The sequence below is a fragment of the Triturus cristatus genome, chromosome 3_1 (genome assembly GCF_964204655.1).
Source record: "Triturus cristatus chromosome 3_1, aTriCri1.1, whole genome shotgun sequence".
Lineage (NCBI taxonomy): Eukaryota > Metazoa > Chordata > Amphibia > Caudata > Salamandridae > Triturus > Triturus cristatus.
The window spans coordinates 1,164,360,117-1,164,376,990 of NC_140583.1; the positions used below are offsets into that span (position 1 = coordinate 1,164,360,117).

The 16,874-nt window shown below is 43.1% G+C and overlaps 1 protein-coding gene across 9 annotated transcripts in view; it reads left to right on the forward strand.

Moving 5' to 3' along the window:
* Positions 1 to 16,874, forward strand: part of SLC37A2 (solute carrier family 37 member 2) — an 892,550-nt gene that overhangs the window by 797,164 nt on the left and 78,512 nt on the right. For 6 of the 9 annotated variants that reach the window (XM_085646069.1, XM_085646068.1, XM_085646072.1 and 3 more), the window contains 2 exons: positions 14,196 to 14,260; positions 15,341 to 15,415. In XM_085646069.1, the coding sequence (XP_085502195.1) occupies positions 14,196 to 14,260; positions 15,341 to 15,389 (114 nt within the window). In that variant the 3' untranslated portion in view covers positions 15,390 to 15,415. The remainder of the gene's footprint in view (positions 1 to 14,195; positions 14,261 to 15,340; positions 15,416 to 16,874) is intronic. The other 3 variants (XM_085646070.1, XM_085646073.1, XM_085646076.1) reach the window with 1 other exon arrangement.

Consider the following 16,874-nt stretch of genomic DNA (forward strand, 5'->3'; position numbering starts at 1 on the left):
TAGGGAGCAGGACCAGGAGTGCTTATGGATGAAATCAAGGACTCCTCTCTTTTCATCTGCTCAGTCCACATGATGGATGTTGTAGATATCTAGTATGTGTGCAGATGTGAGCATAAACTATGTTTCTTTGATTAAGAGGGCATCAAGCTTGTGATAAGTGATGATGTCTGGTGAGAGTAGTACTACAAAGCAAGTGTTTATGAGTACAGAGAGCTCCACAGCCAGCCACACCACCAGAAGAACTATTTTATCTCCCACCCTGTGTAGGTGCTGTCTGTAACACATGCACTTGAAATTATTAAAGGCAATTGTGTGTTCTCTAAATGTCTTTTGGTTTCCACTATTTGAGCTAATGTCCCCTGATCAGTTATTACTTCCAATTCTAGCTGTTGCAACTACTATGTTATTGTGTGCTTTTAGACTCCCTTTAATGCTGTAGGTTTAAGCCATGCACTCTCCTTGCAAAACTGCTTTGAAAGTTTCCTCCTCCTTAGTCCTGCCCCCTATTTAATTCCACTCCACGTTAAAATGGTGTTGGGCTATGCCCCTCATCTCTTCAGCAAACCATCAATCTCCTAGCTCTTCCAAGGGAATGTACCATATACACACTTTGGATCTGTGGATGTCTCACCCTGCACATTTTTGTTGGTACTCCTGCTGTTACCCGTCATAACCCCTCATGCATAAATCTAGTAGGCAGCCACGCCATATTTTACACACTTTAATATCCGCATCCAGTGCCAAGTGTATCTCCTGAAGCATCAGTACTGAAACACTGTGCCTGTTTAAGTGAGAGTGTATTCTTTACTGCTTGGGGGAAGTGATGAGGCCTCTAACATTCAAGTTAGCAGTTTCATTGTTCCTCCCATCTCAGTGTCTTCAGTCAGTCATTCCTCCCATACCTGGGAACGGCATAATCTGCATTCTTGAGACTCCATATTGCCAGTCCTCCATTCTGTCAATTCATCTTCCATATGTGTCAAGTTCACCTGTAGCTACCACATATTCATATCTGTTACCTTCCCCTCCTGCAAGCAGATTTCCATAGTAATGACTCACATTTCCAACAGAACATCTGCACACAACTTTATGCTACATAGACTCTGACTGTGACCAGATTATTGCCTCGATTCTACCCCTTGCACCCCCCTCTGTGTATTCCCCAGCAGACTATATATTTCAATATCGTCAACAACCAAGTGTAAAATACAAATTATCCTCCAACATTCAAGAGGTTTAGATGAGCCTCCTTGCTCACCTCAACTACTTGTTCCAATGAGCCCTCCTAAACCCTAAGTTTATTAAATTCATGGGGGCTGATATTGATGTAGAGCTGCAGCCCAAATCGGGCATTGTAACTTTCAGCTGTGAAACTGACCACCCAGCTGTCTAATGTGTGTCTCATATCGCAGAGTCTACACCTTTTCATTCTGTTATTTAATCCCATCTATTTTATGTCTTGTGTTTAAGATTTGAGAATGGGCTGAAACACCCTGGCCATAATTTCAATCCTCTTCTTTGCTCAATTTATCTAACCACTCTTACTCTTCTGTGCATCTGTTGCAGCCACTTGTCTCCAGACACCTCTCAGTTAGCAGTGTCCGATATGCTATTGTATTCCATCTAATCTGTCTCCTCTATGGCTGTAGTATTTAGCTCAGGGGAAATCATTAATGTTTCATTCATTTGGACAGCTATCCTGCTTGCTCTTCTAGCAGTGTTCTGTGCCTCAAATGCCACCTTGTTTCTTGTTGTCCTGTCTAATCTCGTATTCATATCTCTCATTTGTAACTTCTATGTTGGTTCTTCCCTGGGGGATCCTTGTCCCATTTATCGAGACATTCCCAGGCACTCTGAACCGTCATAGAAAAGAGTGTTTTGCCACCCAGGAATCTAAGCTTCACTGGATATATTACACTACTGAAGTTCTAGTGCACCCAGTTTCTCCTCTACTTCAAGGGAGACTTTTGCATATCTTGTATTTTTCTTGTGTAATCGGGGAATATGGCAGAGGGTTGATTTTCATGGCGAGGTGTTCCCTTCCTCTTCGCTGCTTTCAAAATGTTGTCCCTATCTTGACAGTTGAATAGCCGAGCAGTAAATTCCGTAGGAGCTGTTCTTGGTCGCAGTGGTGGCCCAATCACTCTGTGACCTCTTTCAGTGGTGAAGAAAGCAGAAAGCCCTTTGGCTTTGAGAACATTCAGCATCTAGTTCTCCAGGAATAATTCAGCCGACCATCCCTCAGCTTTGTCAAGGAAATCAATGATTCAGAGATCGTTTCACCTGGAGCACCCCCCCCCCCACTGCATGTTCAACTCTTCCCTCCAACTTGTCAGTACAGTCAAGTAGTTGTAGTAACTCTTTACTGTTTTTGCATAGCTTCACCCTATCCGCCATTATTCGCATATCAGTGTGCATCAGATAGACCTCAATAGTGATGGCATCAATTTTAGTATCCAGTGCTGCCTTGGGACGTCCCCATGATTTCCTTTATTATTTGCTCCACTTCTACTGGGCCGGGCCCCCCCATGCCTGTGTGGTCTTCTGTTTGCCCTGCCACATACTGAAAGATAGATTAGTCTGCTTAGGTTTCCTTGCTTTATCCTTCCCCATGATGGTGCAGTGCTCACCTTCACAGATAATCCTCCAGAGCTCTGATAACTCTTGGCAATTGGTTCACACTCCTGCTAGTGTTTGCCCCACTGTTGACAGAGTTAATGACTCCTCCTTATCAGCTTGTTAGGGTCCCATGTATCACACCTTACCCATGCCGTGCTATGTTTGTATTTGGGATGTTACTGGTTTTTTGCCAGCCTTACCTCCCTGCTTGGATCAGCAGGTCTAATTTCTTGTCCTCAGTTTATGTCCTGGTACCTTCAGCGGTTGAACGTGGTCTCCTCTCTTACAGCACCTCCATGACAGGGGTCTCCGCTCGGTGAGTTCAGTTAAGCACTGGAGCAGGCGTCCCTCTCCTCCTTCTAGCTGCTGTATTCAGAATCATTTGGTCATATCTACTGTCCTTTAATGTGGCTCCCACCTCTGCATACTTCATTAATATAGTGATGACCCAAGCTTCTGCATCAGACACCCTGCCCCGGACTCCCAGATTTGCTGGGCGTCACTGCTTTCTTTCACATTTCCTGCAGTGGTTCTATCAGACCATGTGACACATTCTTTCAGGTATCTGCTGTATTTGCCAGAGCTTGCTGGCTACTTGCGAGTTGCTACATCTCTCACCTCACACTGCTCATCTCCTATGTCTATGGAACCCACAGTAGCCCCGACACTTATCCTCCCAACATCTGTGTACCTCTCAACGCTCACTTTAATTTGCTTAACCCCAAGTTTTAGGTCTCCTTTGTCTTACAATTTGTCTCCTTTAGTCTACAGGCCCCTCAACAGTTTCTGCATTTCTCTGATAGTCTTCGCTTGTTGTCAGGTGGTTTGCTTCAGTCCGGATTCCAGGCGCCTGGTCGTTCCTCTTCTGTCACCATGGTCACTCCACAGATGCTCCACCTCCCTCTTTCCTTACAGGGGTTCAGGCCCATGAGCGAGTTTGAACTGCTCTGTTTGCTCTCCCCATCTACTCCACTGTCAGTCGCACAGTGGCTTTCACTACATGTGATGCACTCTCTGCCGAGGGGGATCCCGCATGTGTTCATCCTCGGCAGATGTCACTAGCATTCATCACCACAGTTCTACATCAGTTTAGGAGCCATGATTGTATGTTTTAGTCATCTTTGTCTGCAAAATTCTGCCGGAGGTTGTAGGATTATAGAAGTGCACTCAAAAGCCACTCTAAGACCTGATTTAGTTGCCCATCCTCTGGCCATCATCTTTTTTTCAAGTTTGAACCCCTTCAGGCATCCCAGCTATTTTTAAACAGCTCTGATAATAGCACCACCAAATTACATACAGTTTAGATGAATTATATTGTTTAAACTCATTTGCTTTACCAGTTCCATGCATGACTGTTCTTTCACTGTCATGTCACTCTATACCCTTCAACACGCGTACCTTGAACCTCTTCATTCTAATAAAAAGTTCCCTTTTAAACACGATGACTCCTTGGTGGATGTTGACACCACGAAGAAAACATGAGTGTGTGGAAGAAGGATTTCACTATTTTAAAGGAGACAATCGAAGTTCTGAGTTTGAATACATGTAGCTTAGCACACAAAATAACTCATGATGGCGTGAGGTGCCAGACCACAATCTAGGGGCACCACTTTCTGACAGAAGTGGATAATTATATGGCACCAAGTCACTTGTTTTAGCTCATTTATTCTGTAGCTACAGCCACTTTCATATGTACCACCTATTCAAAAGCGCTCCTGAAGTTATGCAAGGGATTTAGTAGCTTTTTACAAAAACTCCAGATAAAATGTACGAAATAAAAAAGTTTCAAGTGTTGCAACATTTGCTGGCAGGAACTATCTTTGATTTACCTGGGGAAGCCCATATTATGTTGTATCTACTGTAAACTGCATTGGCTCCCCATAGTGGCTAAGGTAGATTCAATGTAAGATACTTTACCTCATAATTCTACTTTGCGATGACTCCAGAATATCCAAGATGTTGATTTAAACCCTGTTGGCCCAGTAGGGTGCTGAGATCAGTTGGCAAAAATATATTGGGCTCTCCAAAATTCATCAGGATAAAAGCTGAGGTACATCTTTTCCAGTAATTGTGAGCAACCCGTGGAATGTAATGCTCAAGTTGAGGAAGTTAAAACCACTTCTGGCTTTTTGGAAAAACATTAACGGTTCTGCTTATCTAAATCTGTCTTCCCATCTGATACAATGCCTAGTTTAGTGGTGTGTCTTATGGTGCTACATTCACATGGGATGATTGTACCTCCAATCCTTTTTTAACCTCCCAAAATATAGTAATGATCACATTTCTCTTTTTACATTACTCCTACTGTTGGTAACCTGCTATATACAGAAGAGACTATGACGATAATCAGTTAGAGATGCTTCATGAATGATCACCAGGAAATGCCAAGTTCAAAATGGCAAAGCCTCCTTCAGCTGCTGCATTGAGCAGAGGCTCCAGGCTTGCATTTTTAGGATTGAACCTGCGAGAACATGTGCTAGCTCCTGCGTCTCGCTTGCGAGACACAATCCTTTACAAAAAAAACTTGGAACCTGCCAATTGCTGATCATTTTGCCTGCTTCAGCCACACTCTTCTTTGAAGCTGTCTTAATTGGGCAATGGTGCCGAAACGTCACTTCCGATGCTTGCTGTAGAGCAAGGATCAAGCACAGATTGATTCAACTTAATCAGTGCCTGTCCGCTGCTCTCGATGTGATTCAGGGTACTGTTTTTCGCCCCTCCCCCTCCTCCATCTCCTTGTGTTTGCTTTGTTCGCCCTAAGTTGGCAGGGTATGCCCAGACATGGGTCCCTTGCTCACTTTGCCACAGGATTCAAGCTAGCCTGGCTGATGAAGGGTGTTACCCAGAAACCGTTCCCAGGTTGCTTGTTTCCGGTTCAGGAAGACCAGGCTTGGCAGTTCGGGCTGGACTGTTCCCATGAGGCACAGGGTCAAGACTGATTTGCATATAGCTTGGTCTGAACTAAGGTGACAAAGTGAGCTAAAGAATGTTGATGGATTCTACCCAGATCTGTGACTGGGGGTGGAGTGTCTGAAAAGTTTCAGCGCTCCGGCTATCATCTTCTTGTGTTTGCTTTATTTTTCCATCGTCACAGTTAGTTGTAATTCACTTCTGGAGTTTTCAGAATAAGCTTCAATCACAATTCGTAGCCAACACCTGTTTCGTCATAGGTGCATGAATCAAACTGACTAATTCAGGGCTACAAAAAGAAATAAACCAAATAGTTGTCTACCATGACTCATATAAAAAGCATTGTGTTGTTACACTTCCTGTCAAAAGGCATCCCCACATGTCACGCTCCATGCAATTTAGAATTAGGTGACCATACCCAAGCAAAGATGGGGTTCAGGAAAGTGGTTTCAAATACACAGTTGCCACCAATAGAATGTGGTCCCTTCAAAATCAAGATAAGTGCCCAATGTTGCGATTTCCATGCTATTAGTGATTCCGTGCAATGTCTGATTATATTTCAAATAGATTTAGCATCATGTATGTGCTCCGATCAGCAGAGTGCACCCGTGTATAAACCACTCTTGGTTATACTTGATCATACTTAAGTAAGTAGTGTGCCCTAATTATTGTATACCAGCTCACCTTTACACGCGTCTTAATCATCAAAAGAACTATATCCAATTCCCTCAATATATCGTCCAGAAACATCTGTAATTAAACGGATAGTAATACAATAACTGCTAGTAGTTAGAAATATAATATTCTCGTAAAGTTGCCTCTAAACACAGTCACCAAGTGTATCTTAATGTCAGTACAGCAGAGTATATCATAGGATTCCAAACTTCTTATACTGTGAAAATAGTGTCCTGTAGGTAAAAATCGGTAAGTCACTACAATGCACGAGAAACCAATCCGAGTATTCAAGGTAGGTTTAAAATAAGGAATATACATAACCTAGAATCAAACAGAAATAAAAAGTCTGTATGGCTGTATTATACTTAAGAACTTTACATGTATCCAAACTCCTTCCCTTCAGTCGGTATTCATTACTGCACTGTACCTCAGAATACAAATCCCAGTGCTATGACATACATCCCTTCCAGGAGTGTATATCGTAAATTACTCAAAAGTTGTCCCAAGCCTTGTGCCGAAAACCACATATTATCCAATTCCATATATCGTGAGCCACTTAGTATATCTAGCCAACCGCACACTAAACAATGTCCTGACATTACAGACGATGTCATCATTAAATGTTACCTTATTCCGAATTTCCAATGCGATCCGAGAGTGCTCCCATTATCCGTGTCAGCCAGACCTGATATCAGGCTGTGGACATCGTCCACTCAACACTAAAGGATATAGGTGGCTACTCTTTCCCCTTGGAGCACCGTAGGATTTGTTATAAATTACATGGGGATACTGTTTGGTTCGCACAATTGATACCTTTGCCACTGATAATTCTTTATAATCTACTCTGCTACTCTACTCACTCTGCGTCACTCCACTCTGTGCCGCTGCACACTCTGCCACTTTACTCTTACACATTGCACTCTACGCCAGTGCACTCTATGTAGCTGCACTATGTCACTGCATGCTACGTCACTGCACTCTACTCTTCATCACTGCACTCAATGCCACTCCACTGCACTCTGACACTACTCTGCTACATTGCACTCTCTGCCACTGAACTCTACGCCACTCCACTCTGCACTACTACACTCTGCACTGCTCCACTGTACGCTACTCCACTCTTTCCTTTCCTTGAGGACCTTTTTATATTCAAATGCTACACACAGTCGGTTCTTCAGTGGTACCATCAGTTGCTTGTGTGCCGCCAAGCATGCTGTATTAAACCAGCGACAAGATTGTGGTTCTCTGCATGGAGCTTTAAGTGTGAGATTATTTGAGATGGACCTTCAGACTTTATCGAAGGCATATTGAATCTCACTGGGCCCTAGCCATCAGTTAGGCAAGTTATGATGGGCTCTATGGAGTCAAAAACTATGGTTTGGTTGAATAAGAGTGGATCTACTTTATTCCACTTTAGATTTAAGCCCTTATTCCACGATATTGCCAAATTATCTGCTAATTTAGGTTTTGTTTTATGGTTGAAGGCCTCCAGAGTGATGTAAAAAGGGTTATGGTCGTGAATACAGGACCCAAGGACCTCAAAGCCGGTCAGGTGGGGCAGTAAATCACAAGATAGCAAAATGTGGTCTATAGTACTGCCAGCATGATTCCCTGTAAAGGTGGAGACCAAGGGATTACTGGGGTTTTGGCCATCACATGAAAAAATAAGATCATGCTTCATTAGTACCTCATTAAGAGCCTCACTGTAGACAGAATGGGCAAAAATGGGTAACATTTTATTTTGTTGGTGGCACAGATCACACACCTGTGAACCAGACAATTTGCATATATTTTATGAGTGGTGCAGAGAGTTTTAAACTGGATTCTCTGTTCAATTTGCAACCAATGAAGGCGGCGCAGAAGATTGGAAGTGTGACAGTGCTTAGGGAGGGCAAAAAGAATGCGGGCAGCAGCATTCTGTGCCCGTTGGAGTCTCTTAGTGATAGTTTTATTCACGCCAAGTAGGAGTCCATTACAGTAGTCAAGACGCGACTGAACCAACAATTGAATAATCACTTAGCGAGTGGGAGCATCGAAAAAAAAAAACCAGATTGGGTTTCAGGCTGCGTAGGTGGCCGAAGCATGTACCTGCCACTTTTTGGGCGTGAAGCTTGAATGAGAGGGCATTGTCCATCAGGACCCCCAAGTTCTTGACTACACTTTTTGGTTGGGGAGGGGTGCCCAGAGTCGCAGACCACTAATGATAGTCCCATTTATGGATATCGCGACCTACCAGGAGCACCTCCGTTTTCGCGGGGTTGAGTTTTAAATAGTTGTCCGCCATCCAGTCTGATATGGCCAAAACGTCTTCGCGGAATTGCAGTTGGTCTAGATCCAGATTGTTGGAAAAGTTGAATATTAATTGAGTATCGTCAGTATACGATGTCATATTAATATTCCGGGTTTTGGCCAGGAGGGCAAGAGGGCGGACATACACGTTGAACAACGTAGGGCTCAGGGCTGAGCCCTGGGGGACACCTCTACCAAGGGGGGTAGATGCTGGACAAGTAGGGAGGGGAGTGGACCTGAAAGGAACGTTCAGATAGAAAAGACGCAAACCAGGCCAAGGCCTTGCCTCTGACCCCGATCTCCCCAAGTCGTTGAAGCAGAATCTTATGGGAGACCGTGTCGAAGGCCGCACTCAGATCGAGTAAAATCTGTGCCGAAGTGTTGCCCTCATCCACCGATGCCCTCAGCCTGCTCAGTAACTGCCAGAAGGGCGGATTCTGTACTATGTCTAGGCCCGGAACCAATTTTTTGATCTATCCAAAATCTCATTAGTTTCCAGATATTTGGTCAGGATGATGTTAACATGGGACTCCATAATCTTGGCAAAATATGGGAGCAGAGAAATTGGCCGAAGGTTCTCCAGCATAGATGCATCTAGTGCTGGCTTTTTCAACAGAGGGATGACCTTAGAATGCTTCCATGATTTGGGGATCTCTGACAACTGGAGCGATCTATTAATCAGTTCCCTACCCTTAGTCATAAGACAGTCCTCGAATTTCCTAAAGGTGTCCGGTTTTACTGGATCATCAGGAGAACCTGATTTAACCTTAGCTGCCAGGACATCCAAGTCTTTAAGAGACAAAGATGGTAGATCTTGAAGAGAATGAGGGAGGTCAGGTAAAGTAGTGATCGGCAAGGATTTGGAGACGTCCATCCTCGAGTCGAGTGCGTTGTAAATGCGTTCTACTTTATTTATGAAATAGCTTGCCAGTGATTCACAGTGCACGTTGGTGGATATCATCTTGTTAGTTCCTGCTGGGGGTTTATCATATCATTCATTAGAGAGAAGATAGTTTTAGAGGGGTTCGGGCTCGATGTGATCCGATTGGCATAGAACGAGTTTTAGTCTTTTGAACTAATTTGTGGTAGGCTTTAATAGCCTTCCTGTAGAATTTTTTTTCAATAGGGTCATTGTTACGCATCCAGATTTGTTCCAAAGTTTTACAGTGTTTCTTTTCCAGCACCAGCGTGCGATTGCGTACCCTTGGCGCTGGTCAGTTTCTTTGGAATACAGTGATTGAGTGAGTTGTTAATCCAATTACTAAAGGCTCTATCAGCTGCCTCCAAATCAGTAGGCCAATCTGGGCGTAACGATTTTAGGGTGGACACAAAGGTTGATGCGTCCAGTTTGTGCCAGTGACGCCTCATGGAAGACTGATGGGGGGTCCGCAAAGAGGCGCCGGCAAGACAGAGGCACATAGGGATGAGAAAATGATCCATCCAGGTCAGAGGGAGGGGAGTGTGGACTCTGAGAGATCGGATATTTGAAAATATTGGATCAAGTAAGTGACCTGCAAGATGTGATGGTCCCTCAACTAGTTGAGTTAGTTGGCAGGCATCCATGTCTCCCTAAATGTTGGAGATGTCCTGGGAGTCAAGGCGTTCCAGATGTAATTAAAGATCGCCTATAATGCTCAGATTGGCTGTCTCTAGGACAAGGATAGACGCGGTGTGTGCTAGGGCTTCTTGAAAAGCCTTGGCAGGCCCTGGTGGGCAGTAAATAAGAAGCCCAGTGAAAGTGAAATTATATGATATTGTGATTTTAAACAGGGCGCTTTCGCAATCTGGGATAGTCTGAGGGGAGAGAGAGTACAGGAAAAAGCAGATTTAAATATCACTGCTAGACCACCTCACCTACCACAAGGCTTGTTATGTGAGAGCATCGTATAGCCTATAGGGAGGGCCAAGGCAGGAATTGCCACAGAGTCAGTGGTTAGCCAGGTTTCCGTCAAAAAGAGTATATCCGGTGCGGAATCCTGAAGGAGATCAAATATTGCTTCATGGTGCTTTACAAGAGACCTGCAGTTAAGGCTGTAGATATTAATGTTTATAGAGCTGGAGGCTGCATGGGAAAACCCAGAGCCCACCCTGGCTCTAAACCCATACTTATTGCACTGCTTTTGGGGGGTGTCTAGGCGCAAATTGTGATCTACACAAGGCACTATGGATTGCAAGGCAAGCAGACACTCCCGGGGGTAGATATGTGTCTTAGAATTCCCTGGACCAGGGGCACTGGCGCCTGGCGACGTACTGCCGTGTACGGGCTTGCCTTAGGGGCGCTTTCGACAATCCTTTGTTGTATTAACGTGAAGTGTTAGAATTGTGAAACGTATTAACATGTAAATGTGACGTATTTTATGCCTTTGACAAGTTACATGGAGAACTAACGTAGAAAATGAATGTAACTAGCAAAAAAACATTAACATGGAGAATTTGTGTTATGCAACAGATTATTGTTTATGTATTAAATGTGCCTATTAATTGTGTCATTTTATATGTAGGTAAATGCATTAGTTGAAAGAGCTTAATGTTATGCTAATTCGTAAAGCTTATATGATGCTTTCTTATGTTAGCTGAACTTCGTAGGCCTGAAATGCAAGTCCCTGAAAACATTCACTTTAGAATTAACATGTATACTGAGGAATTTGTTCTTCATGTATACTGAGGAGTTTGTGTTGCAGGTGAAGAAGCGAATGTCTGTTTTACTAGTCACGCAGGGAGAGAAGAAGTTACAATCGTATGGCTTGAGTCGATAAAGGAAGGTTGTTGTGCTTCACCAAAGGAGAAGGCCTGGGAACCAAGGACAAATTGTAGCAAGGGAAGGACTCCATCGTCACCATGGAAAATCACTTTCAGGACTGTACCCAGAGCAGATTGCATGACTCCCACTGCACCCTGGGAATGCTACCTAAGGATAACTTGTTGCTGGGGATAGGGATAGTGCCCCACTACAGAGAGAGAGCATCTTTGAACAAGCTCTGTCTTGGTAGCTTTATGCTACATGACCCATTGATCGTGGAGAGTCTTCTTAGGAAGACTCTACATACTAACACCTGTATTCCTTCCCCTGAAAATGCTTAAGTAGGGATGTCATCTTAGGGTTAGAGTAGGGATAGATTTAATGCTTTTTACTCACCAACCAAGTCGGCGTATATTGATTAGGGCATATTTTGACGCCAGTTTAGCTTGACATCGGCATACCTTAATGTTGGTGTATCTTGATGTCTGCATATCTTGACATCAGTAAGTATTATATCGGCTATCTATTCTGTGCAGCTCTCACCCCTGTTTATCCACCATGCCACATAATTCCACTACACAAATCCAGTCCACACCACACGCAATTCCACAACTAACAATTCCAATCTAACCCATATAATTCCACTCCACTTCACATACATCCACTCCACTCCAAATCATAAATATGGGTAAAAAACAATGTCATTTACAATGCCAATAGTTCTAACTCTCGCAAATGCGGGACCTATTGGCTTGCTGATTTTGCTCGGAACAGGGGAGACATTCCCTTAACCCTAATTATAGTTTCTTTCCGCTTCTTAATTATATCAGTGCTGGTAAGATAGTTCAGTGGGTTAATGCTGTTGCTGCACATGTATCTCTGCAGCTTGAGGTGTTAATTTTTAGGCTTGGCGTAGCCAATACCTTTTGTTCTCAATAAATATGTTTATACTATACATTCTTACTTTTATAGTGGCTTTGAGTCAGCCTGCTTTATCCATTGGTGCGCTACAGAGCCCTTCACATTTTGCTTCCTGCCACCCCAGCATCAATATGGAGCACTGGGTCAATCTACTTCAGCCATTGGCTTAATTTGCTATAAGTGACAGCATTCTTCTCTTGCACAATGTGCACTTCTGCTCAATTAGTAGTGCCCTTCAGTGTTGAGAACTACTGGTGCTTATAAATATATTTCTATATTGGCATTTAGGAAATGCTAATCTTCATATAATGTGTGTCTTCAAAGAAAACAACATTCCCAACGAAAAAAAGCCCTACCACACCAAAAGTTCACCGTCAACGCAAAATCTTGCCAAACTCAAAAGGTCCCAAAGATGAGGACTAATGGCTAAAACAATTAACAAAACCAATAGATCTTGCATAGGCGAGACCTGTTGGCTTTGCCAATGCTTGTTTATATTCTGCCTTGCTGTCCATGATGCCCTGTCCATGATGCCCTAGTATAGTGAAGGACTTCAATCTCTCGGGGTTTAACTACAGAAATCCTCACCACACACATACTTGAGTTGAAACAATGCCTACTTCGAACTTGGGTTTCTTCCATGTTGGGATCCCAGCTGGGTGGTTGAGCGTCCACGGCACGTGTCAGTGTGCAGTCTGGAGGCCACATGTTTGCTGTTCACCATTAAACATCAGCATCATTCCTGAGTTGGTGGCAGGCATCCCTGCAAGAATGTTCAACAACAGTAAATAAACACGGTTTGTGGGAACGGTCTGGCTGCTTTAGGCTGGCATATAGAAATAGAGAAGAAGCACATATGACTCCAAGGGTCACTTCTACCCTCTCTGATGCACCTGCACCGTCTGTTGCAATCTTCACTCTCATATCCCCACCTTCCCTCTTCTGTTCCCGTTCCGCGCTCTGAAGCACTTTAAAGGTGTAAGCCCTTAAAAGTATCCAACTGGCATAACACCTGTTATTTAAGCGCCAAGAAAAAAAATCAAGTTTGTAACGTACATATAAACATTTCTTGGGTGAAAAGGCAGGTGACGCCCAAGACGGATTAGTGCGGAAGGATGGGACATGTGGATGCAGGTTCTTCCCATTGCTCTGCCCTTGGCTGAAGTCTCGCGTGGGCCAATGACGTGATGCAGAGCTGCACATTCTCTGGTTCTTCCGAATGAGCTGATCATCCTGGGCCGAGAGGGTGAAAATAAACTGACTATCAGAAGAATGAGTATGTTCCTCTGGCTAGAAAAGTGCCATTTCTATGCTTGCCATTATTTGCTGCGTACAGTGAGTAGAGCCGTATAAAGACTGGCTGTAGCCACCATTATGACACAGGCCAGTGGAAGCTAAAGTAATGGATGGATCACGCCTATGAAAAAGGTTGCGGAACAAAAGAATACATGAAATTAAAACTTCAGTTTGCTATAACAATTGCCACCAATTAGCCCACTTCTAAGCTCTTCCAGTTGTGGCTGGTATGGCGACTGTAGCTCAGTGGGGTAAAGTGATGTTCCAACAATTAGAATGGTACAAGTGTGGAAGTAAGTGCGAAAATCCAGAGATCCCGGAAATGTACTTGACAACTTAACTCTGTACGTTGGTATTGTGTTTACCTGTGACTCTTTGACATATTACAAATTAGTGTTCAAACTATTTATACACAACGCAGTGCTTTTCTGAAGACGACCTGATGCAGGTCCGATAATAACTTTGATTAATGCCCGGTTGATAGAACGTGACTGTAAGCTAAAATGCAGTCGTTTTAAGGAGATGCAATGAATGAATGTAATTCTTATTACACAGTCAAGGTCGTAGAACTCATTGTGACTTGGTTTAATCATAAGTAACCAAACTCGTATCATTTATGTTCCATTCACTGTAATTAGTGGTGCATCATTTTTCCTGCCCTGTGATCTCATGCGAGTAACATCCATCTTCCTCCCTCATTTGCTTGAATGAGATTATAATACCATTCTTTTTCACTCTATTGCAGCTTCTGTCCCGACTGGTGTACAAGGAGACTTGTGGATGGTGCACAGTTCTAACGAAACGGAGAGGGTATGCATGATTTAACACTGAGGTTGAGAAATGAAGCGAGACTCAAATATAGAAAGATTAGATTTGTCTGATAGGGACAGGGTGATGGGAAATCCATTTGCTTTAAAGGTCTTTTCTGGCCACGTGCTATGAATTAATAGTTGCCCCTTTGAGGTTCAGAAGCATCTGCCACATTCATAGAATTAGTCTCTGCTCCTGTCATATGGCTGCATAGAGGTGGGAAATCATCTTTAGTCCAAAAACCCCTCAAAGACCTGAGACTTCTTCCCGAATACCTATATGATGACTTAAAGAATCGCAACACTCATATTAGTATATTGACCCAGCCGGGCAGGTGGTAAATGTCTCCATTGGGCCTTAATGCTGGAGATGAGAAATTACAGAAAGTAAACGCAATTGCCCCAGACATGAAAAATGGAAGAATTCCTCTTGGCAGATCATTGACCAGCCTATCCCAAATGTCTCTGCTGGGGTGGCGGGGGAGAGGTTGTCCACCTCACACAGCTGGCCTATGCTGTTCCATCCCAGAGGATGGTTGAGCCCCCTTCACTCGATCTGGTTTCATGGAATTTTACTGTTGAACAATATTCCAGCACATAACTGGTCCTATCCAGAGAGACGTGTGCCTGGTCAGCACCGGCTTCATGATACGAACCCAGAATTAGTAGCAGGCAACAGCAGAGGGCAGGATGTAATGTGTGTGGGTGCGTACACAGGGGCAACACATTAGGCCTCTCTTGGCCACTGCTGGTTTACTGACAGGGAGTCCACATATGTGATAGTCCTGCACTGCTTATTGGGTCAGTAGGGCCCCACCTGGCAGTGACCCATCAGCCACTAGGATGGAGTGACCGCTCCTTACCCTGATAGATGGCTTTCCCCAATAGTTGCCTTTCTTCAGTGGAAATCCCGCCAGTAGCTATCACGTGGCAAGGTTTAGTAATTATACAAAGAGCCTTCCTGGGAAGACTAAATCGCTTGTATATGATCGTCAAGATCAGATTAATATAAGTAATTCTTTTGAAAACATGAAGTGCCGTCGTATGTAGCTAAAAGGCTGTCCTTGATGTGTCTTCATAGCTCAACTCTGGTTTTAAAGTCCAAATTAGCATTGGATGACACGAAGTAATTGACATAACCTTTGTGTTGTAAATTGTAAGTATTTTCAGTATTTATTCGTTTGTGTTCGCAGCTATGGTGTGACAAATTAATGGATCGGTTAATTTGAAATTATTCGTTGATTTTTATTTTGGGGTTGATTTTGGTGATGAAGTGCAAATTATTTTACTGATTCGCGTATTGTTTCTGGATTAAATCGTGGTGCATTATAAAATGCATGCCTATGCTTTTTTTTCTCTTTCACTTATTCTTTCACGGTATAATATACATCACAGTGTTAAATTCATGAAAGTTGGGTGCCTTATGAAATCAATTTCAAGAATGAAGTGCAAAGCTTGATTGATCTTTATGGCAGTACATAGCAGTATAAACCAGGAGATGCGCCTGGTGGATAGATTGGTGACTGACATGCTGATAAGCCCGGACAGTATTACTCACATCTCATGACTAAATATTCTCCACACAATGAGTTACTTGGAGACAAAAATACAATGGGTTTTTTAATTAGACAGTTGTCCATCTTTTCAACCACAAACTCATTTTGGATAGGCTCCTGCTTCAGTCTACTTTGCATTCTAAAGAGTTTTCTGCACTGCCCGCTGTAAGAATTTCACAACTCTGATAGATGAGTAGATTTTGAACATAAAACAGTCGCCAAATTTTACTAACAGAGAGAGAGCTTTATTTTTTGAGTTTAAGAAGTTCTTGCATTCAGCAGATGCAACTGTCTTCTATCCATGCTTGAATACATTCTATAAAGTGCAATAGGAGGACTTTAAAAAAAATATAACCATCCTACAATGGTTGTGGCTGTGTTAGGTGCACCTTGTTTAGCTTAGTTTATCATGCATAGGTGTAGATGGGTGGCATCCTTGACTGGCTTTCAGGCTTACATAGTGACTTTGTAAATGAGTTCCATTTAGATTCTTTATATGGAAAATGACGGCATGCAGACACTCTTAGGCCTCAGCACAGTTCAAAGCACTAGCATTAAAAGAAAGTTTTTGACGTTGTTTCCAATGGCAAGTGATCTGTTGAAGTAGAAGGCAAGCAAAGAGTTGTTTATTAAGATCAAGGGTAGGGCTGTATGTAGAATTTTGATTCTTAACCCTTGCTTGTTTCCAAAGAGTACTTATATTGATAGGCAAATTTGCTTACCCCATGACCAGCATAGGCCCATATTAAATTATTGGTTTTACCTCAACAGGTGTGATAAAAAATATGTTGTTTACGAAAAAAGTGGGTGTAACATTTCCCTTTGTAAAGGGTTCATGGATTCTTACCCTGATGCAGCTTCTGTTAAATCAGCACTGGTAGCAGAAGTGTCTTCTACAACATCACCCTATTGGTACTCAAACATATCTGGGGAGATAAAAGTATAATTGTTTGTTGGACAAAGGTTCCAATTCGACCACTGTCAAATGCTCAATTGCCCCATCAGCTGAAAATCTGCTGTGAGATCTTAAATATTAATGGTGGATGTATATAAATGATT